The sequence below is a fragment of the Rhagoletis zephyria genome, unplaced genomic scaffold, assembly GCF_001687245.7.
Source record: "Rhagoletis zephyria isolate East Lansing unplaced genomic scaffold, Rhagoletis_zephyria_1.1 Rzeph_scaffold_00036, whole genome shotgun sequence".
Lineage (NCBI taxonomy): Eukaryota > Metazoa > Arthropoda > Insecta > Diptera > Tephritidae > Rhagoletis > Rhagoletis zephyria.
Window position 1 is genome coordinate 481274 of NW_016157120.1, and position 25995 is coordinate 507268.

The window sequence follows — 25995 nt, forward strand, 5'->3', positions numbered from 1 at the left end:
GAAAACTGAAATTTATTTAAAAGCTCAGCAATTGATATTACAATTTTTTTTATCTAAAATCGCACCTCAATTGTATTTGCTTTTACTCTGGATCATGTAAAAAAAGGCTGGCAACTTTTGTAATGATTGGGACACGGTTGCCACTCTTCTTTGTTCCCAACCAAACTTGATGCTTTTTCCTTTATTTGTTTTTCTTTTATTTTTTCTAATTTGCTAGTATATTAATTTAATGAGCAAAGTATTTGCTGCTAAGTGTTCATTGTAGCAAGCACGGGCGTTATTTTTATTTATTTATTTATTACAGTCATTAGACCTATATACATTCACGTGTATACATTTGAATTAAATTTAATGCTTAAAATAAATTAGCAATATTTATCAAGATAAAAGCTCTGATAATTATTGCTTGCCAAGAGCAATATACGGTCTCCATGGGCAAAATTTTGCCTGATAACATTATCAAGATAAAAACTTTTGCCTGTGGAGACAGCAAGTTACTATAATTTGTACCGAAATGTAAATTAATGTTGTTTTTCCACAAGATTTTCATTAAAAAAAGGCCTCGAGCTCTATAAAATTGTTGAATCTTTGTTTTTTTTTTTTGTAATAAGTTTTGCTTTTTGTAATAGACAATAATAGATAAGTGGATAAGATTTTTTTTCAATTTGGTTGTTTTTTTCAGTTAGTTATTTTTTTAAGAGGTGGCAACCGTGATTGTGGACTCGCTCATCTGCTCCAAAAGAAAAACATTGCTAGATGAATAGAAACTTACTTTAATTCAGCGTAATTTATTATAAACAAAATGTTGCGCACGCTTATAATTGATTTAAACAAATTGAGGTAAGTTTGATGTAATTATAAAGTTTTTAACTATATAAAAATGTACTTCATAAATCTAACCTCAAATTTCTATCCCCGGACCACTATAGGCTGAGTCCAGTGGCGGTTACACAAGTGCGTGAAAAAGGACATTTAACAAGACCTCGCCTGAGGAACCCTTACTGGTTTGTACGGAAAGAAAGATTGGTAAGTATATCTAATGTGTAAACTTTTAGATGCCATTAAATTATGTATCTACGTCGATTTTTAAATAGGCTCGCGACACAACAATAAGCGGTGAAAACAAGTCTTTTCTGAAAGAAGTTATAAAAGATAAATATGGTCCCCCAGCGCTCATAAAAGGTGTATCTTCCTACGATCAATCGACTTTGATTAAAACAGAACAATTTGAGCGACAACCATGGCACGAGAAAGCACGACGCAGTGGCCTTATAGCGCGAAAAATTGGTCAATATCCACTTTGGTTAAAAAGTGGCGAGCGTATCCGTACTACCTTGCTGCAGGTCGTGGACAACCATGTCATACGTTATATACCTCCTCACGAATATCAGCCAGCGCAAAGGCCCAAGGTGGCCAATCTTAATAAATATGGCTGTTTACTGGTGGGTGCCGAATCAGTCGATCCCTCAACCCTAACCAAAGAGTATTGTGGACTTTTTCGTGACTCGGGTGTGATGCCAAAGCGTAATCTGGCGCGATTTATAATTTCTCCAGAGGCAAAAATACCAACGGGCACGCCGCTGAATGTAGCGCATTTCAGGGTCGGTGATTTTGTAGATGTACGAGGCAAAACGTGAGTTATAAATTACATACGACTTTATTTTCAATTAAAATGTACAAATAAACCATTTAATCTACTACACATAGCGTGGACCACGGCTTCCAAGGCGTAGTAAAGCGTCACGGTTTTAAGGGCATGCCCGCCTCGCACGGTGTTACGAAAACACATCGACGTCCTGGTAATATTGGTGGTGGTGGAGAGAAGGGCCGCGTTTGGCCGGGTACCAAAATGCCTGGACATATGGGCAACCGCTGGCGTATTGCGAAAGGTATGCGTATATGGCGCATCAACACCAAATATAATGTGATGTGGGTGCAAGGCAGCGCCATACCTGGCCCAACCAATGGCCTTGTATACATTTATGATACTATATTGCCACTGCGAAAACATAAAAACGCACCACCTTTCCCCACAACATTCGAAGACGAGCTTGCAGCGTTAACCGGCTCATCGGATGATATATGGTATGATGATGTGCACAATTTTAAAGATGACACTATTACCTTCCAGCCAGAAACTAGTTAAGTGAGCAAAAATGTTTCAACTAAAAATGTATTTTAACACTAAAGTTAAATTCTTCATATAAAATATATATAAACCTTATAAGATTTATAAAAAACAAGAGGGGCTTTCCATATTATACTGATGTCTTATTTTGCAACGTATACGTTATACTACAAAGTGCTGATTTTTTGAAATTCGTAGTATTTTTCATCGTTTTGAGCTATGAACTTTAGTTTTCCCTCACGCTGTAATTTCTCTAGATGATGTCCAACATTGTAAGCAGCAGCTGGCCACAATTGCTCTGGAGTTTCTTTGTATACATCATGAACCACATCCATAGCTTGTAGAGGTTTATTAGAATTACGACTAAAGAAATCCATTATTTGGTCTTCACGCTGGTTGCGATGGTCGATGTAATATTGAATTTTGTCAACAGGTTGCTTTAAAAATATTTTATAGTATTAACACACCAATAATTATAGAAAAAACATTCCATTTATATTCAATTTGTTTACCTCAATAATATTACCATGTCCTGGATAAATAACTGCGGGCTTCATGTCCAATATTTTATGCAAACTTTTCATGTATTCATATAATTCCTCGAACACAGCAGTACCTTCGCCTGGAGTAGTTCAAGGTAAAAATAGCTCACACTATAGTTCATTCTTTAATAAAAACTTACCCAAAATACAATCGCCACTAAAGAGTATACCGTCGTCTGTGGTCAAAACAACATGATCTGTTGTATGTCCAGGGGTATGTACTATTTTTACGTTCGCGCCATCTACACTTAATTTCTGTTCATCATGCAAAGGATGTACCTTAATGTCAGCGGGAATCTCTGGGCACACATCTACCGCATCGGTGCGCGGAAATTTGTAAACACGACAATCTGAGGATATGTAAATAGAAACTAAATTGGCGCAAATATGAAATTGTTTAAATCAGGAATGCTCAACGCCGGTAGAACTCCATAAGCAAGTGCCCTGCGCTGGCAGAATTCTATAGGCGAGTGCCCTGCGCTGGCAGAATTCTATAGGCAAGTGCCCTGCGCTGGCAGAATTCTATAGGCAAGTTCCCTGCGCTGGGCATACTTGGTTTAAATCATACCGCCAACTGCACACGTCTTCAGTACATCCTTTACGCCACCCACATGATCGTGATGCCAATGAGTAAGTATAATTGTGCTCAAAGACGCCTGCTCCTGCTTCAAAACTCCTTGCAAATGTTTAATGTACTCTGGGACATCCATATCACCTGTGTCTATCAAAATGCGGCTTGGGAGAAAAAGGGAAATTTCATATACATAGCATATCTCTGATGAATTTTGACTTGTGTTCCCCTACCTTTTGCCGGTGCCCAGTAGATAAGTATTCGTGCCTTGCAATGTCATTGGCCCTGGGTTGCACCCCAATATGCGTATAACGGATGAAGTGAGGCGCGTTACAGGTGGTATCAATGCCATTATAAACAAATATTTCTTATTTCGCAACACACTTAAATTAAATATTTTCGATAATTTTGTGCCAGTAGAGCGTTTACGTTCTCTTATCAGTAAACAAAAACACAGCCTAAGGCTGGTATTACAAAAGAATTTTAACACAGGGTGTGAATATTGCACTATGGGTATACATGCGGTGACCATCCGTCCTGTCCTCTGTTTTTAACCAATTGCTGTGGTAATTTCTTTAATTTATACGGGACGCCGAATGTTCTGTATTCCTTTTGCAGGCCTATTCTGCGTTGGTAACAAAAATTTTGTTACCGGTTAGTAAAGTTACTTTCAATTTTTAAACCCTTTGCGTATTCTCCACACTCTTGTAACCGGTAAATTTTGTTACCATCTCATGAGCAGGTAACAAAATATTGCCCCGTGAAATATGCAACACCCGAATTTCAACACAACTCCATAGCTGAATTGCTGAATAAATTAAAACGTTACCAAGGTAAATCAAATTGCTTGTTACAAAATGTTCGGTTACAAGCAGAATAGGCCTGTAAATGTCCTGTATTTGTCCCATATTCAGTGTTCGGCATTTTGACGCCTTAACAGCCCATTAACGACATGCCTATGCTATTGGTATATGATCGTAATTTTCTCCGTAATCAGTTATTAGTTTCTAATCTGAATGCCTATGATTCGAATAGAGAATACAGTGATCAAAATATAAATTTTTACTCGACATTTTAGCAACGTGTGGCTATTTTTCTTTTGTTTATTTTATGTTTATTATATTATTATTTTTTTTTTTGGAAGCAAAGCTCTTTTCCTAACAAAAACCATATAAATATATAAACTTTTCAATCAGAATCTTTAGAAAAAAAAATTGGTTTGAAGTTTTGTAGCTCGTTATAATTTAATATAATAAAAGTGCACGTGCAAGTTTGCTGCTCATTTGCTTCTCTTTTAAAAACCTTATAGAACATATTATACTTTGTACGAAAAAAATGCGTAACACCGTCAGAAAAAAAAATCCGAAAATTAACGGTAAATCCTAGCTACTTTTTTGTAACAAATTTTGTGGGATAAAAATTTCGAAAAAAATATGCTATAAGTTTGAGAAGTTACTTTAATAGGCAGCATACACGGTGCGTCTGCGTTCCCACGACAGTCGGCTTTACGTAACCGGAACGACCCAGATTTATATCTGGCCAAGGACTGTCACTCCAACAACACTCCCCAAAAAGTCTTTGGTGAATTTGTATGCTGCTACAACAACAACAACGGTGCGTCTGACTCGTTTGGATGTGCTTGGGAAAATAAATATGTGTTAGTTACACCTACATGACTCCTGGCATGACTCTGAATGATTCAATTGTGTGTAATCGAAGGCGAGTCAACACGTACAGAAATCGTCGCCTGGATAAAAGATTGTCGTATGTTAATTTCGGTAAGTTGTGGGAAATTGCGATTGAAGTTTGGTATACAATTTCTCAAAAACGCGAAAATAGATTTTCTCCAAAGTCTCTGAAAATGTTACTAGTTCACAAAACTCTTAAATTATTTAATTTTTAAATTTTAATGTTTATTGTTAATTAGTTTTGAGTTTATGAAGGATTTTCTTTAGTAAAATTTTGTCGTAAGCGTCATTTGTTCACAATTTGGCAGCCAGTTTGTATGAAATACGACAAAATGTTATCAAAATTTCTAATAAATTAACGACACTTTTTACTCAATATCTCGGAAACTAAAGGAGATATACAAAAATGGAGAACACCATTTCAAAAATATTGATTAGTTAATATGACTGCATTACTAACTAAATTTTTACTAAATTATCGAAAAAATTGTAGCCAATATCTCGGAAACTAAAAAGAGATATATAAAAACTGATAACACCAATTTTTTTGTCCCGTATTCGGCCCTCCATAAATATGGCCGCCGTAGGTATACATTTTAAAACGGTTAAGAAATTTGGCTCGTAACATAACCTCCTCCTTTACATAAAAATGTTTGGTGCCGGTGCCACATAAAACTTTAAGTAAAATCTAGTTTTGTTAAATAAGACTTGTATTGAAACATAAATGTTCCACTTTTGCAATCATTTTTAGACATATTTTTTCATTGTCACACAAATTTATTGTTTACTTTTTTCGGGTGATATTAAAAAATATCCTTATAATTTGATGCTACTATTAGATATTACCGTTTAAATACAAAGGCATGTATTTTCCCATACAAAAATTGGCAATGGCTGAGTATTCTGCCGAATTAATGGTTTATTTCGAGAAACATAAAATAATTGAAATTATAACGGTAAGAAAGCATACGATGTAGAATTATTGAGATAAGCTGAAAAAAAAAACGTTTTTACGAAGCGCTTGATGGCCGAAATTGGCCTTATACGACCTACCAACCCACAGCATTGGATAGCCAAAAATATACGACGCATTGCCGACGAGTTTTATCATATGTGCCTAAAAGCAAGCTATACGAACAGCAATATAGGTAAATATGAAATAAGTCATCTCTGCAACATTCTCCAGAAGCTCTACTGTTCAACAACATTGACCTCAAGCTATGTATATATTTATCTGGTCTAGTCAAAATTATTTGAAAAAAATACTTATTGCAGATTACTACCAACTACCACGCCGCTTCCATCATCGCATAGTCGTATTTGGCCGCAGCGGTTCTGGTCGGAAAACTCAGGCATTGGCTATGACAAAACGTTTCAATTTAGTTTATAGTAAGTCATATTTTTGAGAAAAAAAATAGATTGAATTGTCAACATACGAAATTTTCGTAGTTGACGCTGACCAACTAATCCATGCAACTTTCTTTCTCAACGACGGCTTGTCAAGATTGTTGCATAAAGCATTCGCCGACAATGTGACAAAGGATAAATCGATGGTCGTAGCTGAGATCATAAAAAGGCGCTTGGCACAAATGGATGCCTTGCGTCAGGGTTGGGTATTGATCAATTATCCCCATAATGTTGAGGAATTCACAGAAATGTTTGAAAAATTCAAAATTCCACCCAATAAACTTGTGTACTTGCAGTGTCCCGAATTAATGGCACTGCGACGCTTAGTGACAAAGCCAGATCTGGGATGCCCACAAAATACATGCAAATATATAGAACATGAGGTAAGAGTTCGAAGTATTTAGGAGAACTCTTACCTTTTAGCTATAATACTCTCGATGAAAATAGTCTTGGCATTAAAATTAATTTTTCTGTTTTCTACGATGTAATAGATGAGATATTTCTCGCGCAATGAAGCTACGGTAAATGAATATCTTGCACGTCGCCACGAGACAATCTACATAGATGCGACACGTTGCTTCGAAGCGGTGAGTACAAATTTATGGAGGCAAATGGAACGCTTGCCATATGTGATGGGTTATAAAAGTTAATAACTTACTTCGCTATAACAAAATTGACATGAAGCGTTTTCATAAAATACATACATATATACATACATACTTATATAAAAAATGCAGCAGTTACATAATTTTCTTACATAGCCTCCCACGAAGCTATGTTTTCTTACACCGTGTATATATATTTTGTATAAAATAAATGTGATTATTAAAAGCATTATAAACTACACTACTGAGTATTTCAAGTGCGAAAGTAAGCTAAAAATCCGTTTGCATTGGGTAAACAAAATACAATTGCTTTCCATTCGTTGTTATTTACTTGCTTGTTTTTCTTACAGCTATACGATTAAAATACTCTTGCATAATATTTTCATTATTTTCGCTCTCTTTTTATAAATAAACTTAACTATTAATTACCATGTCCCCTGATGTTGAAGCTGCATTACTGAAGTATTGCTGCCGACAAAGTTCCTCCATTACTTCGTGATTATAGGTGGAATGCAGCATAAGGCCTAATACGCCCGCGCGTGAGGCCATAAGATGGCGTATGTGCCTTTCCTGTTCAAGCAGCTCATCCATTTTCAGCCACTGACGTACACGCTCCAAGTCAATTTCGGCGCGTCGTATCTTCTCCCAAACGTAGTGCTTGAAACAGCTCTTTTTTGGTGCGCGACAAAACTCTCCAGTTGGCTTGAAGACATTTGCCACCAACGGGCAACCGCATACATCATTGTCACTTATTTTCGGATCCTTACAATGCTCGGGACAAAGCACGCGCAAACGTTTACAGTATGTTTTACTAGCCGGATTATAAAAATCGCAAAACATTGAATTGCCTTCGATACGTGTCTTGAAAATGCTGCCGAAAGAGGCTTGCGATTCGTATTTATTAAAACATTTTTCCATGTGTTTAATCGCTGTTCGTGAATGGATCTCATGGCCACATGTGATACAGTACATCGATTGCTCATCTTCGATGTCATTATTATCTTGTGAGCGATTCTGATCCAGCGTGCTATGTTTGGCACGTTCTACAATCATATCCAACTCCATATGGCGTTTGTCCAGTTCCGCCAACGCAAAACGTACCACAGCTTGTTTAGAACGTATTTGATCTAATTGCTTTTTGTTCTCTTCTTCTGCACGGCAGCTAGATAGATTCCATTCTTGAACACGTTGCGGCAGAACCTAAAAATTCAAATATATTTGAAATTGTATAGACCAAAAGCATGATTCAATAATACTATTATTGAATCATGGACCAAAAGCAAATACAATTTGTCAAGCAATCTTACTTGAAAAATGCGATTAGTTGCCAAATTAATGCCGCACTCATGGCTACAGTATTTTGATTGTGGCCTTGCATTATGTTTACAACGTGGTCCATAGCATTGTCGTATACCCTCCAATTCTGGATTCATGAAAACTTCCGGGCTTAACGAACGTTTCCGTTTTCTCATCCTCTCTTTTGGTTGCTTTTCTTTACGTTTATGACGACTGGCCGTCTGTGCGGATGTTGAAGGTGGATTTGTTTGTTGTATTTGTGGTTGTACTAGTTGTTGCTGTGATGCTTGCATCGGTGGTGCCTGACATACGTGCATTTCACATCTTGGTTTCTGACCATTTCCACGTACGCGACATGACTCACATATTCCACAGCTTGGCGCCCGACAGCCGTCACAGTTACCGCAGTAATTTATCATTTGTTTATTCCCAACCACTGCTGCAGATCCAATAATGTTCGGTGGTACTTGGTCCTTTAATTTTTTCCGTTTATCCGTGTCATTAACACCAGCAGCGCCAATTGGCGCCGCAGTCTTTTCGACTGGCACCACACGGAACACAGTTTGCAAACTGGGATCTTCCTCTTTGCAGCGTTGGCAGTAATAGTGCCTAATGTGTTTGGCCTCTTTCTCAGTGATATTGATGCAGTCGCCATGGTACCACTCCTCACAACCATCACAGCCGCTGTAGGATATAGGTAAGATAAGATGACATTCTTCCAAATAATTTGGGAACTTACATCATGAAACGCGAGCAGTCCGAGGTACGACATATACAGTATGCCTGGCCATCCTGTTTCATTATAGTAGCGATTTTCGACTTTCTTTCGGGCAGGTCGAATTCCCGCGCAATCTCTTCTTTCTATTAAAATATAGATAAATATATGCTTTTATCATTATTTCCCTAAAATTACAATTAATTCATACCGATTTTTTGTTTTTTCGCTTATCAGCCATGTTTCGTGAATGCCAGTGATAAAGAGATGCCGCTTTTTAATCGATCAAGTCGACGATGTTTGGATTAGTCGATAGCTTCCGATTCGATATTTTTCCGATTTTTTGAGTGGTGAAATAAGCTAGCTGCGAACCATGATGCAATAATACAAGATGGTATCAATTGTGACAGCTCGATTTGACACTGCCTTAGCTCAGTAGAACGAAAAGAAAAACGGGAAGAAATAAAGCCCCAAAAATATAAAATTTCACATTTGTTTCCTAAACAAAATTTGCTTTTTTATAGTATATTCGTAATGAAATGAAATAAAATAAGTTAAAATACCTTCTTAAGAAAAAAAAGTGTGTATACTGACAAAAAATAAAAAAATATTTAACTATATTAATAGGCAAAGAATTGTTAAAGAAGTATCACTGTCTCACCTAAGGCAGTCAATATGGCGGAATTAGAGCGAGAAGTTGCCAACTGATAACACCTGTATTATTGCATCATGGCTGCGAACCGGGTTGTTTCATGTCGTTGATTGCGCAAACTAAAATGGTCTACTAAAAAACCGTGGTTTGAATTTCGGGGGTTCTTTAGAGTTTGTTTTCTTTGAATACATACTAAATAATTTAATTTCAATTAATGAAGATTTTGCAAACTCGATTGAAGAACTCATTCTTCTTCTTCCTGATAATTATCTGCTAGAAAAGAAAAGAAACAAAGCCATTGTATTTCAGCTATAACTGGCCGTCTCCACAGGATACAATTTATATCTTGATACATATATTAGAGCAATATATAGTAGAGCTTATATCTTGTCATCTATTGCCAGCAATTTGGTAGTTTGACAGCTACATTTTTTTAACATTATTGATATTTTTATATAAAAGCAAAAATTGAGCAGTTTTCTGTTAAAATATTTGTTATTATGTACTTGGATGTAAAAAAGCATATTTTCTAAATTTTTTAAGCGATTAAATAAGGCACAACTAAGTTCTAGAAGCCATCTTACAATTCTTATATCAATATATAAAAAGCCCACACAAATATTGCCACTGATACACATAACTTATCAGGCCGATTCTGAACAGAAACTCCCTGGGAGTGGGGAAAGTTCTACTCCCTGGTAGTTAATTATTGGAGGATTTTTTTTCGGGAGAAACAAATTCTTGAAGAACAAACTCCCCGGGAGTATTAAGAATTGGGCTGTATATTTAGCAACCAAGATGACAGTTGGACTGCAATAAATTTTGTCCAGTGGAGACGGCTAGTAATAAAGAGTGAACATGAAAATGAAAGCTGCAAAAGCACAAAAAAAGCCTACGAAAATTGCAAGTTATAAAATAAATATAAATTTTAACAATTTGAGCAACACACAAAAATAGAGCTTTCGCACGAGCATTTGTTTGGTTTTTCAACTGTCAAAATTTATCTTTGCATTTGGCACAGCAAAATTCAATTTATTTGTATACCATAGCAAATTTTTCACCCGTCCCACCGTGAAAAAAGTTACTGTTTGGCACAGGCCCGTATTGCCTAAAAACACCCTAAAAATTATGGGCCCTGTTACACGGTCAGTATTTATCACGATATTTGGATCGTGATGCATATTGATGGATTGATGGATGGCGGACTAATACTACACGTTCAATATTTAATATGGCGCAAGAATTTTTTTGTATTTTGTACGTATGTATATTCTACAGATAACGCTCCATAATTGTTTTAAAATTTCCAAAGTTAATTAAAATACTTTTACTTTGTTTTGACAGGTTTTAAGCGCCGAGAGCGAAGGCAGAACGCATACTTTTTCGATGTTAGCATTATAACGAAATGTGTGGATCGCGTTTTTAAAATGCGATATTTATTGCCAATATTTCCATCCGTGATCCAGATTTTTAAATTTCTAAATATTTTCCGATCCGTATCACGATTCATCAATGTTGCATGCTCCATCGTCAATAAATATCGCGATTCTTGGATCAAGTCAATAAATACTGACCGTGTGACAGAGCCCTATAGGTTGCTATCGGTCGGAGGTGCATTTTCCTATTTTCACTTCTCTTGTGGTGTGTGAATTTTACTACATGCTGGAAAATCGGTTGTAGTGTGCTTTTAAGGGGATTTTTTGCAATAATTTTTCCAACCAAGTATAATAAAACTATAGAAAAAGCACATTTGCAGGGTAAACATTTGCTAGCCAGTAAAATTTGTGCTAAAGAGTCAAACGAAAAATCCGATACAAGCGCTCAAGTAGTGAAAACAAGGAACAACAACACATCACAACAACAATCAAGTAACCCTCCAAAATTCAGGTTTTCGCACGTTTGCCGCCTCTTTTGCCGTGTATGGGAAACGCTTTGAGTGGTCAAAAAATAAATAAAAAAAGGCAATACAATAAAAAGGTGTACTAAATTAAGCTGGAAATTGCAAAACAAATCGTTTAAAAGCGAAATCGTTTGCTGCAAACAAGACATGGTAAGTTTGTAGTGTTGTTTATGCATTACATATTGAGTTCTGTATGCAGTGAATTAGCGCGAAAAATGTGTGTACGTATACATGAATGTATGTGGTTTGTTCATGCGGCTGCTAAAAGCAGTATGGTCACAGCATGGTCGTACTTGGCACGTTGCTTGTTGATAAGACGTTTAGATGTTGCGTCGGATTTGCAGTACTGGAAGAGAACGCTTAAAATTTGTTGATGTTAAATTAGTAGAGAAATTTTACGTTTTTGGGGAAATAAGCAGACGTTTTGTAGTTTACTGGGTCCTTGCTATACAATTGTAACCAAAGAAAGAACGTATAAATTTAAGTGGGAAGTGATATTTTTATTGTTGTGACCGCAAAAAAAATCGGCGGAGTGTCAACTTTGGAGTCAATACAATCAACCAGCACGTATTAATTGAAATGATATTGTGCAACAATTAGGTTAAAGTGGAAACCATCAGATATTGATACTTTTGTATGTATTTAAACAATTCCTTTTTTTAGACCTTGCCCGGGAATCCTGTGATGTCTTCTGTTGAATTTAACTGCTATGACACGATGTCCTATTCGCCTGAACACAATGCCTCGCTTACATTAGATGACCATATTTATCAACACCGTCCAAGTGTAAACGCTCCGCCACTACAACAGCAACAAGAACATCAAGACTTAGCATTGCAAGCGCACCAACAGCCGCTGCAAATAATGCAACAAACGCTACCTACAGCAGCACCACCTTTGCAACCCCTAAATATAACACTGCAACAGCAAAAACAAATATCACTTGAAATGCATGCAACAACGTATCCACAGCAACGGCAATGCGAACAAACATCAGCACAGTTCCCCACAGCGACCGCATCAGCCACTGTATTCTCTTCGCTCGATTTGGCTGTGGATAATGTGATGCCAGGAATATACTTGACAAAGAATTTCATAGCTTGGAATGAGGAAAATTTGCGCTCTCATGGCTTCACACACATAATTATCATCGATAAGCACATACAGGAATTATACTATCCTTCGCCGATATTTAAACTCTCAACCGAAAATACTGCTGTTGATGCATTTGACTCTTATGAGTATATTAGTCATCCGGCATGTACTTCACTCAAATTTGGCAAAGAGTTTGAGGCCATCGATTTGAATTTTGGCGAAAAGTCGTATTTGACTACAGTGCTGCCGAATTGCTATCGCGCAGTCAGATTCATAAATAAAGCTATACAAGCAGGTGGTACTATCTTAGTGATTGATTGTAACGGGAGCGAGCAGAAGTGCCTCACAATTGTAGTGGCATATTTGATGTACAAACACAATATAAGTTTTAGGTGAGTCTTTTAAAGCATAATTGCTGTTCCTATAAGTAATAATTCCATGATATCTTTTATTTACATTTAGCAATGCTTTTGCGCGCCTAAAAGACTACTATAAAAAGGCTGATTTGGATCGTTTTTACATGAGACAATTATATGAATATGAACCCATACTACAGGTGCAGCGAGCACAATCGCGCGGTCAGAGCTGCTCACGTGAAATGCATTCGGCTATACTGAAGCGCAAGAAAGACGATGACGATATTGATGTCAATGATTGTAGCAACAATGGCATGCCATTTACCGCTGGAACGGATATGAGTAGTACGAATGAATTTTTTACCACGTTCAATCCATTGTCTAATTTTCATGCTGCAACAAAACAAAGAAGTTTAAATGAAATAAATAGCTTGCATGAATGCCACCGCCAAACGCCGCAGCGCAATCAATTTAATAGGACACCGCTGTCACAAACGAACCCTCGTGCTACTGTAATTTATACCAACAGGTATAGCCCTGTCTGCGACGATTATACTATGGAGTAAGAAAAGAACTTAGTTGTACTTTGCATAGAATACCTATAGTTATAAGTCAAAATTTGGAAGGCTGCAAGAAAACTGCAAGAATGTACATAGTTTGACCGCTCTTCCCCGCAACGGACGGCGATATTCCTAGGTTAGTAATAATGTATATATACATCCATATAAACACAGTATATATGTATGTAGGTACATACAGATACATATCGTCAATGTTTTAGCAAAACCGCCTATCGACCAGTTTTAAAACCGCCTAAATCGGTGTTGCGGCAAAAATGAGATTTGGTAACCCTGAACTCCAGGCATCGAGATTTATGCATAAAAATCGTTAAATCGTTATTAAAATAACAGATTTGTAAAATAAAAGCTAGAGAAATACCGCCTATCAAGGCAATGTCTTCAAAGAATAAACCGTTTTTTCGCCCTCTTGTAAAATTTGAGTGCCGTAAGATAGGCGGTTTTGCAATTGGGCGATGGCCGGTTTTGCAAAAACATCGACGATATGTACATATGTATGTAAGTATATATGTGATTGTATGTTAATAATTTAAGATGAGATTTCGTTTAAATAGAAAATACAGTAAAACACTTTAGCTATTGCATATGTCTACTTCTGGGGAAATTACGTAAACGAAACCTAAAAAGAATTTAAAATTTATATAAACGGAATTTACATATGAAAACCTGGCATCTTATGTTACTAGTGCATCTATATTACCCCGGAAGTGAGCTATAAGTACATATGTACATCAGATAAAGTAGTTATTTTGCAAAGGTAAAGATATTTGGTGCTCACATGTGTGTATCTTGAAGTTATCACACATGTAGGGCCTCTTCAACTTAACGCCACCACTAAACCGTAAAAGATTTTTTGTGAGAAATTTTTTCAACCAAAATCGCTTGGGCGGTTACAGCGCGAATTAGGAAGAAGAAGAAGAATAGAAGAAGAATTTCAGCTGAATAGTGCTTTGGTTTGAAATCTCTTCTACACAGTTTTTACCTTAGTTTTGTAATCTCACATAAACAACATCTTTCTAAATCCGAGCTAGAACGTATTTTGACTTTCAGTGTTATGGACAGTAACAACCGTTTTTACAAAGCTGGAATAACTCATCGACTGCCGAATATAAGTTAACTCTCTTTTGCGAAAGTTGTTCCCAAGTGCCGTTTTCTCAAGGAGGTTTTAAGATTTATCTAGCCTTCAAACACTTGTTCAGAACAAATTTTCTATTTAACCGGCAGATAGCTTTTAAAACCTACTTGAGAAAACGGCCCTAAGTGTGCTAGCACCACAGGGACTGGCATAATGGAAACAGGGTATTATTATCATTCAAAAAACCAATTCAACCATTTGCATGTTTTAATAAAAAGGCTGATGGTAGTAAAGTATGAGATTCTTTAAAACAAATGGCGTAAAAATTAATTCTAAATAAATAAAAATTAAAAAATAATTTTAATTACATTACATTAAGTTGGATAAAAAAGTCTACTTGTAAGTGCAGCATTTTTCCTTGCCGTGGAAGTAAACGCGTACCAACATAGATCTAAATTTCTTAACTTAGAAGTAGCACATAAAACTAACCTAAAAAAAGTATTTAGCTACTGATTTTATATGTAAAAAATCAAAAACCATAAAAGTAACAATAGCGTTATTCTCTTAAACTGGAAAAAAGGAAATCCTCGAATGTTTCGAAACATTTTTTGACTATAACATTTTTACAAAATACATATCGCTAGCTTAGAGTGAAGATTTGTTAATTCCAGTTTTTCCAATTATATAGGAGAGAAGTTGTTCTTCAAAAACTTGATAACAACATTTTTGCGTATTCGAAGTAATAATACACAACTTAATGCCAATCGGTAGAGTTCGAAGTTAATGAAGATCTCTTGCATTCTTTTGAATATTTCGGATTTTCTGGAATTTTTTTGGACTTAACAAATTGGAATTTCAATGCATAGAAATATGCAAAAATAAAGGAAAGTAATTTGCAAATCGCTTCCTGTGTCAAACTTAAGTTTTCATAGAAAGTGGACTTATCAACTTTACACTCTAAGCTAACATTTAGATATATTTTCGACAGTTCTTAGGTAACTAGTATGTATGTAAGTGTAAATATAGATTAGTTAAACTTTAATTTAGATACTGTATGCGTATTCATACACTAATATTTGTAATATTTCAATATTTACACATAAATAAATGGTAATCATACTTATGTATGTACATGTTTATTTTTACTTAAATGTATATTTCTACATACCTGTATGTATCATACATACAAACATATGTACATATGTACGTACGTTTAGAAATTGATTAAATTAAATTTTAATTTTAATTTGATTGATCGCTTGTAATTTTGGCGCTTAATTAATTTTCAATGGCTCCTAAATGTAACTTACACTGCTAAAGTGAAGAGCGTGGCAGACGTGGCAATTTCTAAATTTCGTGGCAATTCAATATATTTCTCAAATTGAGAAACTTCAGAAAGCAGCTGCATGATCAGTTACGCCTCGCATGTAAAGTATCTTTCGAGAGTGGTTTTTCATTTACGTAAGACGAATTGCATGAAAAATTTCTGAAATCGTTTTTAGGCGTTCACACAGCGAATGAATTTCTGGCAATCTTTTTAAACACTCAAATGCCACCATAAGCCGCTTTTCCGGTTGTTTGTTATTTGCCTTGTTTATTATTAACTTTATTTTCAATTTGAAGAGTTGTTTATTTTTTATAACTATTTAATACTTCTATATTGGCATTAATAGATAATGAAGTATTAAATTTTTATTATTATTTTATTTATTTATTATTATTTTATTTTTTTGATTTAAAGCTACCCGGAAATTAAAAAAAAACCGATTTGAAAATTTTAAAAATAGTTTGCACTTTATTATTTTTAACCGACCTCAAAAAGGGGAGGAGGTTATCAGTTCGTCGGAATATATATATATATATATTTATGTTTGTTGCCGCATAACATAACAGATTTCGATAATTAATTTTTCATCGGAAAGGTGGTACCTCAAGGGTTGGGTCCCATACTAATTTTGTTTAGATCCGATAATTCGATCGTGAAGAAATTAACGATAATCATAAATTTTTATATGAGCATTGAAGTCGGCTTTATTTTTTGCTTAAAAATTACTTGTGGAATGTTTAATTCCAACATATATTTCGAGTTTTCTCTGGGTACAAATTTACTGACTATTCAGGTAAAAACGAATAAATAACTATAGTGACTCACACTCAAAATTGTAGTGATCTTTATATAATATTCGCAATGTTTTTCATTCGAATTTTTTTTGCAAAGATTACGGGCCGGTTCAATGTCTGGTTATCACTACCACTACACTATCGACGATTTCGACATCATGCATGTAACATGTGATCGATAAAGCAGTCGTTGTTCTTAACCGGAGCTTTTACCTCCATAAGAAAAGAAACCAACAAAGTTTGATTAGAATTGGAAATTTCAGTTAAAATTTCTAGAAATTATCTGCGTACAAAAATACGCATCTAAAGCTATATTATTTAATTTATCTCTTCTTGTTTCACATAAAAGACATCTGTGCGATATTTCTACAATTTAATTTATAAATTCATGAAATTAAATGTAAAATGTGAAAATTCACTTTAATTTTCCACTTTCCGCCACTGCGATTTGTTTTGAATTCTCAGCTATAAATAAATCCAAGGCGAATTTATAGGTTTGTTCGTCGAAATCCAGCAAGAATTATCCAACACTCAAAATATCAGAGAGTAAGAAAAAATTCTCTCAAATTCTCTCTCATGTTGAGAAACTTGCAAATTTCTGCACGAACGCAAATTTGCAGGAATTTGCAAGTTTCGCTGCCAGCTGGCGTCCACGGTTGCATTTCAAACATAAAAAATTTTTATAGAATTTTTAAAATTCTTTCGGATGGCCAAAAACAGGATATACATGTATATTTCTTGTTGTTCTGACTTTCTTTAACATACATTTCAATTTCTTCATCGTACTAGCTGTCGGGTTTCTTAAATCGACTCTGGTTGCAATTGCATTCCGATTGCGAATACCATTTTTTTCAGCCGAATTAAGTTCAAATCATTGGAATTAACTAAATTAATTATATCAACAATTATTTACTTCCTTTTTTCATAAAAAAATCGCTCGTGTTTATAAATTTTTAAATTTAACGAACTAATTTATTCAAATTATTGTAGACAAAAATGCAACCATGCGCCACAACCACATGTTTTTCGTGTTTGCAAATTCTTGCTGGCAAAATTTTTTCCAGCAAGAATTTGCAACTTCTCTCCAAGAGAACTGTCACTTTGCTCTCATAATTTTTGAGTGTTGGATAATTTTTTGGTCTGCACGAACGCGATTTGGGCAAAAATCGTGATAATTCGTACAAATTCGTACAAATTTTTTGCTCGACGAACAAACCTTATATAAGGTGGTGTTACTAGATCAGCTGATTTTGTGTATATGTTTCGCCGCACGGCTTCTGATATCAAATTGAAAAAATTTGTTTGAATTTCTACACACACTCTTACAGATTTTGACAGTTTATGCCGCCAAAGCAAAAACAAAATACATGTAAATTTTTGTTTTTGTACCCCTGCTATCACCTCATATTAATTCGCCTTGAATAAATCTTTGTCATTCGGTTAACATAGTACCGGCCAAAATTTATTTAACAAAGTGAAGTGTGATTGAATTTGACATTTCTCTCATAAAAAAATTTATATTTTTTGACATTATAGTCCCTTAAAAGAGAGCCGCACTGAGTTGTCAATCGCACTTAATTTAACACACCTTGATACCGACCAAGGTGTTTTAAACAAGGTGTGATTGACAATTCAGTGCGGCTCTCTTTTAAGGTACTATAATACCAAAAAGTATAAACAAACGAATTAACCCTTAGCTTCTTGTCAGCACTGATGCCCTAGGCTTTTATTTCGATTATAGTTTTGTTTTACTTACATTACCTGGAATATATATATAGTTTGTGAATAAAATAAAACAAATTGTTTATAAAATAGTTTTAGCAATTTTCTTGTTTTTAATTGCCCAAGTTTTATGCTTTTGTGCGTTTATTTTTACATTTAAATTATTTATCCTAAACATTATTCGACACTTATAAAAGTAGGATTTTACATTTGTTTCCAATTTTATATGTGAGCTTAACTTTAACAATTTCGAAATTAAATTTTTTTCATGCGAAATAGTTTTTCATAAAAGACTTTGCTTGGAGCACTTTTAAATTAAGCCCTTTCATACTTGCCTTCATGGTTTTAATTATTTCGGTAAGAAGAAATATTTCTGTTCTCAACGTGCATTCTAAAGAGTCGTCTGTTTGAGTTTGGACATCAACAAAGAATGTATCCTGATCGTGTACTATAACCTCACTTGTATCAGTAATTTCGTATGGCATTGGGACTGCGCCTGGGTATAAACGAGCTCGTTTGAAATGTGCTTGATTCGGACGGACAACTAATGAAATCACTTTCCTTGAAGTGGTTTTCACAAACGCGAGATGAATCACGTAGTACAACACCACAGCTTTCTTCCCATCGCTGCCGTCTTAATTCGCAACTAGGTGGTTTAAAACAACGCACTATTTTCGTGTCCTGACTTTTATTGCATACAGAGCACCGTTCAAACGTTTTGCTTCGTTTCATCTTGGTTTCCTTACATTTAATATTTAAGCAAATTCGAACGTATTTACTCATTACCAAACCTAAATGTACTTACTTGCTCTCCTCGGCGGTTTATCTCTCAACAATTTCACGTTTATTAAGAAAATTTGTTGCTTGAAAAATTTGTGTGTAACTTTTTTTTAAACAAATTTAAATTTGAAAAAAAAAATTTCAAATGGGTTAAGAATTCATTTCAGTTTGACATTATAGCCTGTCTTTTATGAGAGCAATGTCAAAATCAATCACACTTTGTTGAATACATTTTGGTACCGACCGTCGTGAATGTAACTATTCTCTCATTTCTTAATTTGTTTTGCTTAGGATTTTCTAAAATACTGAGATTTATTTTCAACCATGTGCTGACATTTGGCAATATTCCTCAGAATGTTATGGGAATACCTGCATTGTATATTAAAAAAAACACATCCACTTTTTATTGATTATTTTTATTTTTTCTTACTTCAAGTCGCAACTCCATTGCCAATCGTCAAATTACCGTTGCTTAATATGTTTGACAAGTTTTTTTTTTCATACTTAAATATTCCTTCAATTATATTTACTGTATTTTAGCTGGTATTTGTACACAAATGATGTCTTCATTGTTTTGGTCCTGTAATTCCCATTTGACTAGTACATGGACCTGCAAAAAAATTACAAAAATTAATGATAAAAACAAATAAATATACTTTAAGACAAATTTTTCTTTTTAAAGTTAGTTACATTATTTTAAAAACATATCAACCGACGAAATTTTGAAACAAATAAAAACTGCTTTTGTAAGGCAATTCCATTTAATTTTTTACAGGCTTTTATTTAAGTTGCTATGTATAGTATGTTTGTATATCGTCGATGTTTTTGCAAAACTGTTCATCGCCCGATTGCAAAACCGCTTATCTTATGGCACTAAAATTTTACAGGAGAGCGAAAAAACGGGTTTTCTTTGAAGGCATAATTTGAAAGGCGGTATTTTCTCTACCTAATATTTTAGAAATCTGTTGTTTTAATAACGATTTTACGATTTTTATGCATAAATCTCGATGCCTGGAGTTCAGGGTTACCAAATCTAATTTTTACCACAACGGCGACTCAGGCGGTTTTGCAACTGGTCGATTTTCGGTTTTGCAAAAACATCAACGATATGTATGTTTGTTAGGGGCAAATCTTGTAATCAATTTTCGACCAACTTCCCGATGAACTAGAGACTTGAATTTTCAGAACCCGATGACAATGCAATACGAAGGACAAGTTAAGCCGATAGGTGGCGCAGGGGTCGAGATATTTGAAAAACCCGTATTTATAGTTGGATTTCGTTCATTTTTAGAAAGCTTGCTTTGAAAATATTTGTTTTTACAATAAACTTATTTTCTGTCGCGAAATATATGTATGCATTTGAAAACTATGAATAATACCGCTGCAATACAATTGGTTAACAATTCGGAAATGATTGGAAAACTAAAATTTTTTTCAAGTCTCACCTTCGATAACGAATGTGGAATAGGTTAGTATTCGATTCGAGAACTAGGTCATTCCCTAGCAAAACGGAACCTTCGTTATCCAATAAATTTTTCCTTCATTATGATCCATTATCGAAGTGAAATTTTAATGAGAGAGAGAGTGATTGCATTATATTTCCATTCGATTTCACTTCCTCTCTTGTTACTATGGTTTTAATTTTTTTCGAACCCATCTCGAATGTATTTCCAATGCACTATGAACGTTGGAAAACTAAGGTTGGTTATGAGTTCGTTCTCAGTTCGATATTCATATTGGCTATCGAAGGTAATTTTCGAACGTTCGCCAAAATGTTTATAGGGAAGATACATCTGTTCACTTAACAACAAAAGTTCTTACTTATTTAAGGAAAAAGCGTTTAAAGCACAAAAAAAGTTTGTCCAATATATTAGAAGCTGAATTATATATTTTGATACGCTGGGAATGAGTCAAGAGAATCTTTCAGTGCTTATATCTTTTCACAAAGTTCACCGACTTGAAATCCGACAATTTTTGGCTAACCTCTACAGTTTGCACCTTAATTTCGTATATAATTCAGTTCTGTAGCTGCTTCAGATCGCCCCAAAGGCCGAATCACATGATTGGAGCATTTGTACAGATTTGTACATTTTGGCAGCCACAGAGTGGTGTTGTCTAGAAATTTTTATCAAGGTTGAGTTCAGCTTAATAAAAAATTTTCAAACAACCCCACTCTGTAATTGTCAAAATGTACAAATCTGTACAAATGCGCCATTCGTGTTATTTCGGCTTAAGTCGTACGACTGAGCAATTATAGAATGTCGTCGCTTGGTGCGCAATACCTCGTATCGGCCAAATACAATACCACGTCTGAGGTGGCACAGAAAAAATATTATTTTGTTTGCCCTACCTGAATGCTAGCTTACTTCAAAAATTTATTGGTGAATAATTACAAGTATAGTAGAAGCTCATTAATAAGCTCAGTTAGAAAACCATTCAAAAGTTTTGAAGAAAATATTTTTGTTTGCTCTTTTGTGAAATTTTTGGACTTCTTATACGTGCTATTTCATTCGGCGGACACGAGGTATTGCGCGCCAAGCGACGATATAGTTTATAAATTAGATATTGTATTTCATCTTATTTCATTCTTTTAGTTTTATTTGTTTTAATCAATTTTTATTTTACTTTATTTTATTTTCTTTAGTCAATTTTATTTTATTTGTATTGTATATTATTTTTTTTATTATTTTTATGCAATAATATTTAACCGAATCTATTCACAACTCACCTTTGGATAAGCCTTTAGCACCGGCAAAATAGCTTTATATTCGTAGGTTTCACCCTTCTCCAGCGGGCACTTGAGTCCACTATCAACGCAGGCATCGGGATTCTGTAAATGGAAGGGCATCTCTACGCCCAATACTTTGCCATGCACTACAGTTGTAATTTTAGAGGCTTCCTCATCTGAAAACAAATTAAAGAAAGAATACAATTAAACAAATTGTAAACGTGAACGTTATGCAAAATTATAGCCGTCATCGATTCGGCAACAGTTAGCGAGTGGCGAAACGAACGAACTCAATGAGGTACAACCAAACTCGCTATCGTCTATCCGTGCTAGCTAGCTTTGTTGTTGCTTTCACATGCAAAATTCTTCTTTAAGCGACCGGAACTCGAAACATAGCGAGCGAGAAGTGGCGAATCGATGACGGCTTATAATAAACAAGTAATTAAAAAATAAATTTTTAAGACAAGCTTTTGTTAGTGGTTAATAAAAAAAAGAAAAATCGACGCCCGTACCTCCTAACGGCTAAATTTTTTGTGGAGTTATTTCTTTCCATTAAAGTAATATAATTTCTATATACGAAACAAATCGGACCATAAATAGGGGGGTTTTTTTTTAAATATCTCCACTCCTGCGCCACCTATCGCGCAAAATTTTTTGTGGAGTTATTCCTATTTCATGTAAGCAGATAGAACCTTCCACTTAGGCATGAAGTTTCGACTACAATCCCTAAAAATACCATCCCTGCACCTTGACCCTAAGGGCGCTTGTAGTCATTTATTGAACAGGAAAAACTGATTTTGGCACAATTTTTATTTTATTTTTTCAATAGCGAAATTTTCCAGTATTTTTATTTTTTTGTTCAATATGGCGTTTAGAGCTTCTCAAATATTGAAAAAAATGCGATTTTTTGACATTTTGACCTCGTTTTCCTCAAAATCTGGAGCTGTTGGAAACAATTTGACATGTGTTATCGTTGAAAATTTAATAACCTATTCGGGCTATCTTCAAAGGTATTTTGTAATCAGGTTTTAAAAGTCTCTTGCAGCAGAGGTAGCTGTCTCTGGATGTATGTACGGTAAAGACAGGCCGCTAATCAAGCAATTAGCCAAGCTTTCTCGATTAAGGCGCTAATTGAGCTCGATTTACCATCATACAAAATTTCAATTATTTATTGCTCGATTAGTGCTTAATTGAGTGCTAATTGAATGAATTTGTTCATGCAATCCTGCTTGGTATGTTTAATTTTGACTTTGAGGTAGATATATTGAACAAATAGCAATCAGCTGTTTGTTTCTGGTCCTCTTTTTACAGCTGATATTCTATCAGGGATGGAAAACTAAAAGTAGATAAATGTACCTTAAAAGTGTGTATTTTTATACGTACATATTAAAGAAAATAAGATGATACTCTTTCCTTTCGCTAACATATACGCTTCTGGACTCACATTAAACAAATTTGGCTATCAAAAGAATCTTTTTGAGCAGTTCAACACAAAACTATATTTTCGTAAAGGTGAACCACTTTCCTTCGAGTTTTTCGATCTAACGTTTTAAAAAGAACTATTATCTGTATATCTGGCGTAATCAACTACAGTTACGTTACTTTGACCACCTTTTTGTATCATTTGTATGCCGCCCCTTCACAAAGGAGGGAGGCTATTGGACAAGTTACCCACACCAGAGAATTCATTTAAATGTGAATTCAAATAAGAGCTGATTTCCTGAAAAGTTATTTGACTACGTTCCAAATGGTGTGTTTGTACCGAATGTACTTTCAAGCTAAATAAAGGTACGATTGTACCAACTTTTCCATCACTGTAGCTAATCGAGCAGCTGACTGTGCGTGAACACCAAAAAGCGGTAGCTCAATTAAAGGGTTAATTGACTCAATTAAATTTCTGTCTGAACTTAAATAAATCTGCGTCTTTAAATTTTTAATAGTACGGCAGGATTTCTCCCAAGGATATCGAAAAAATTAATTAATGGAAAAAGTACAGTGGCTTTGTAAATACATACATCCTTACAAGGCTGCAAAACGATGTGTTTTCTGGTAGAATAATTTGTGTATGTCCTTAAAATTTGCAATCGTTTAACATATTTTAATTGGTCTAACAGGGCGTATGATGAAATAGGTAAATTTGTACATTTTTTAAATTGGGCTATTGGTACAAAATAAAAAAATTGGGACGACCATTTTTTTTTTGTAGTCACACGATTGCACTATGGCTGAAATAAGCACTTTCTGGGGCCAAAAGTCCAATTTTCAATTTTTGCTTAACAAATTTTTAACGGGCGGACTTTATTTTAGATATTCTAATTAGAAAAGAAATTATAAATTTATGACCGCAAGGTAACCCTGCTCCCCTATCTGTTAACCAAAATTTTGTGGTTTTGGTTTTGGTTTTAAGTATTTTTTGCTAGAATTTTATTATAATATAAATAATTTCTTCATGATCCGATGCTCGGATTTGAACAAAATTAAAATAGGACCACCTGTGAAGTAACACCTTTCCTTAAAAAAAAAAAAAACAATTGTAGAAATCGGTTAACGTGGTTCAAAGCTATGCGGTAACATATATAAAAAAAAAATAAAATAAATATTCCGACGAATTGTGGTTACCTTTCCCCTTTTTGTGATGTCGGTTAAAAAGAAATATAGAAAGCGAAAAAAAAACTAATAATGCCGCATACGTGTTTTTTACGCAAGAGTGCGCAGTGCGGTGACTCCGTGTTCATCGTACCGAACTACGAATATGTAAAAAAAAACAACAGTGGGAGCTAGCTAGCCACATGTCTTTGCCACCCACAGCAAGTATTTGTAAGAATCATTTTAAAACCTCTGGCCCATTAGAACTTGAAGGGGGATCTCCCTATGTGGGGAATAAAAGAGTACCTTGACCACCTTTATAACTCGCTTAGGAGTCAAATATCTAGAAGTATTTTAGATAGGGTAGCGGAGATTCTTATAAAGGTTTAACAAATTTCCGAGCTAATGGAAAGGGGCAGTGGCAACTCCGATATGGTCTAAAATTTTCATCATACATAACTCTGGAAGAATTTAACATAAATTGAATTATGTAGCGCTGGAAGTATTAAAACCCGAGCGTGGCACCTCCCGGTAACGTTTACGCGGCGAATCTCTGAAGCCTTAAGCTTAGATCGATTGGCATCTTTCATATTATAAAACTATAGATTTTTCAATCTGCAAAAACGACTTTTTGAATGCACAGAAGAATTCGTATTCCACTAATATAAAATTTTTAAATTATTTTATATATGTGTGCATTTGTGTGAACACGTAGGTTGCAACCCGCGCGTATAGGCTAGTTTAATTTTTTTTTTTTTTTAATTCCACAGTTAGTTAAAAATAATTACAAAAAAAATATTAATTGGTCTCTTTCCTGATCATTTATAGATAATTGCTGTTATAATAAAATTCCTTTTTGACTTACTTAGCGCAAAATTAATTGTGATCGAAGCTGTTGTATTGCGTTTGAGTACGCATTCATTCTTTGTTGTGTCACAGTCGGATATGACAACTTTGTTGAAACTGCCAGTTTTAGAACCTGAAACGAAAGGAAATACAATTTTAGTAAATGAAAAAATAAAATTGCACTTTTTTCACTCAAAAAGATTACAATGGAAGCAGATACATTATATATGTACGTATCGATGTACATACATACATACATCTATGAACATTTGAATAACTTAAGTATGCCAAGTGTGGACATTTTTTCGATAAAAAATTTTAAATCGTAGAGTACTTTTACAACACTCATCATACCTTTACAATTAGGGTATTCACAACATGTCGTAAGCGTCGTCATGTCATAAAGTCATTAAATTTTTCGATGTAAAATAACGGTTGAAATGGTTTTAGTGGACTTGAAAGTGTATAATAAGAGCTATATACATATATATAGGTTACAAGGTCTTATCGAGCGTATTGTGTGAAAGACTGAAGCCCACCGTCAATGAACTGATTGGGCCTTATCAGTGTGGCTTTAGACCTGGCAAATCCACCATAGACCAGG

The 25995-nt window shown here is 34.8% G+C and overlaps 7 protein-coding genes across 7 annotated transcripts in view; 4 read left to right on the forward strand and 3 right to left on the reverse strand.

Moving 5' to 3' along the window:
• The first annotated feature begins 681 nt into the window (after nucleotides 1-681).
• Nucleotides 682-2227, forward strand: mRpL3 (mitochondrial ribosomal protein L3). The gene is made up of 4 exons (XM_017619358.1): nucleotides 682-840; nucleotides 930-1026; nucleotides 1095-1633; nucleotides 1708-2227. Exons 1-4 carry the CDS (start codon nucleotides 803-805, stop codon nucleotides 2144-2146), a joined length of 1113 nt encoding a protein of 370 aa, XP_017474847.1. The 5' UTR covers nucleotides 682-802; the 3' UTR covers nucleotides 2147-2227.
• LOC108365361 (beta-lactamase-like protein 2 homolog) lies at nucleotides 2180-3875 on the reverse strand. The gene is made up of 5 exons (XM_017619366.1): nucleotides 3475-3875; nucleotides 3239-3405; nucleotides 2811-3020; nucleotides 2641-2750; nucleotides 2180-2565 (listed from the first exon to the last, which is right to left on the reverse strand). Exons 1-5 carry the CDS (start codon nucleotides 3771-3773, stop codon nucleotides 2296-2298), a joined length of 1056 nt encoding a protein of 351 aa, XP_017474855.1. The 5' UTR covers nucleotides 3774-3875; the 3' UTR covers nucleotides 2180-2295.
• Nucleotides 3876-5435: 1560 nt separating this feature from the next.
• LOC108365380 (uncharacterized) lies at nucleotides 5436-7227 on the forward strand. Its single transcript, XM_017619385.1, has 3 exons — nucleotides 5436-5885; nucleotides 5948-6077; nucleotides 6205-7227. The coding sequence occupies exons 1-3, from the start codon at nucleotides 5793-5795 to the stop codon at nucleotides 6333-6335; spliced, it is 354 nt and encodes a 117-aa protein (XP_017474874.1). The 5' UTR covers nucleotides 5436-5792; the 3' UTR covers nucleotides 6336-7227.
• LOC108365250 (adenylate kinase-like) lies at nucleotides 6480-6986 on the forward strand. Its single transcript, XM_017619243.1, has 2 exons — nucleotides 6480-6719; nucleotides 6828-6986. The coding sequence occupies exons 1-2, from the start codon at nucleotides 6480-6482 to the stop codon at nucleotides 6984-6986; spliced, it is 399 nt and encodes a 132-aa protein (XP_017474732.1).
• Nucleotides 7228-7285: 58 nt separating the features above from the next.
• Nucleotides 7286-9273, reverse strand: LOC108365372 (CXXC-type zinc finger protein 1-like). Its single transcript, XM_017619378.1, has 4 exons — nucleotides 9164-9273; nucleotides 8977-9098; nucleotides 8249-8921; nucleotides 7286-8141 (listed from the first exon to the last, which is right to left on the reverse strand). The coding sequence occupies exons 1-4, from the start codon at nucleotides 9191-9193 to the stop codon at nucleotides 7356-7358; spliced, it is 1611 nt and encodes a 536-aa protein (XP_017474867.1). The 5' UTR covers nucleotides 9194-9273; the 3' UTR covers nucleotides 7286-7355.
• A 1940-nt stretch (nucleotides 9274-11213) lies between these two features.
• On the forward strand, nucleotides 11214-13836 carry LOC108365412 (uncharacterized). Its single transcript, XM_017619429.1, has 3 exons — nucleotides 11214-11654; nucleotides 12168-12991; nucleotides 13062-13836. The coding sequence occupies exons 1-3, from the start codon at nucleotides 11652-11654 to the stop codon at nucleotides 13519-13521; spliced, it is 1287 nt and encodes a 428-aa protein (XP_017474918.1). The 5' UTR covers nucleotides 11214-11651; the 3' UTR covers nucleotides 13522-13836.
• Nucleotides 13837-19628: 5792 nt separating this feature from the next.
• Npc2a (Niemann-Pick type C-2a) overlaps nucleotides 19629-25995 on the reverse strand; it is an 18594-nt gene continuing 12227 nt past the window's right edge. Inside the window, exons 2-4 of the mRNA XM_017619440.1 lie at nucleotides 25411-25524; nucleotides 21960-22135; nucleotides 19629-19841 (exon numbers count right to left, since the gene is read on the reverse strand). Coding sequence (XP_017474929.1) covers nucleotides 19758-19841; nucleotides 21960-22135; nucleotides 25411-25524 — 374 coding nt within the window. The 3' untranslated portion in view covers nucleotides 19629-19757. The remainder of the gene's footprint in view (nucleotides 19842-21959; nucleotides 22136-25410; nucleotides 25525-25995) is intronic.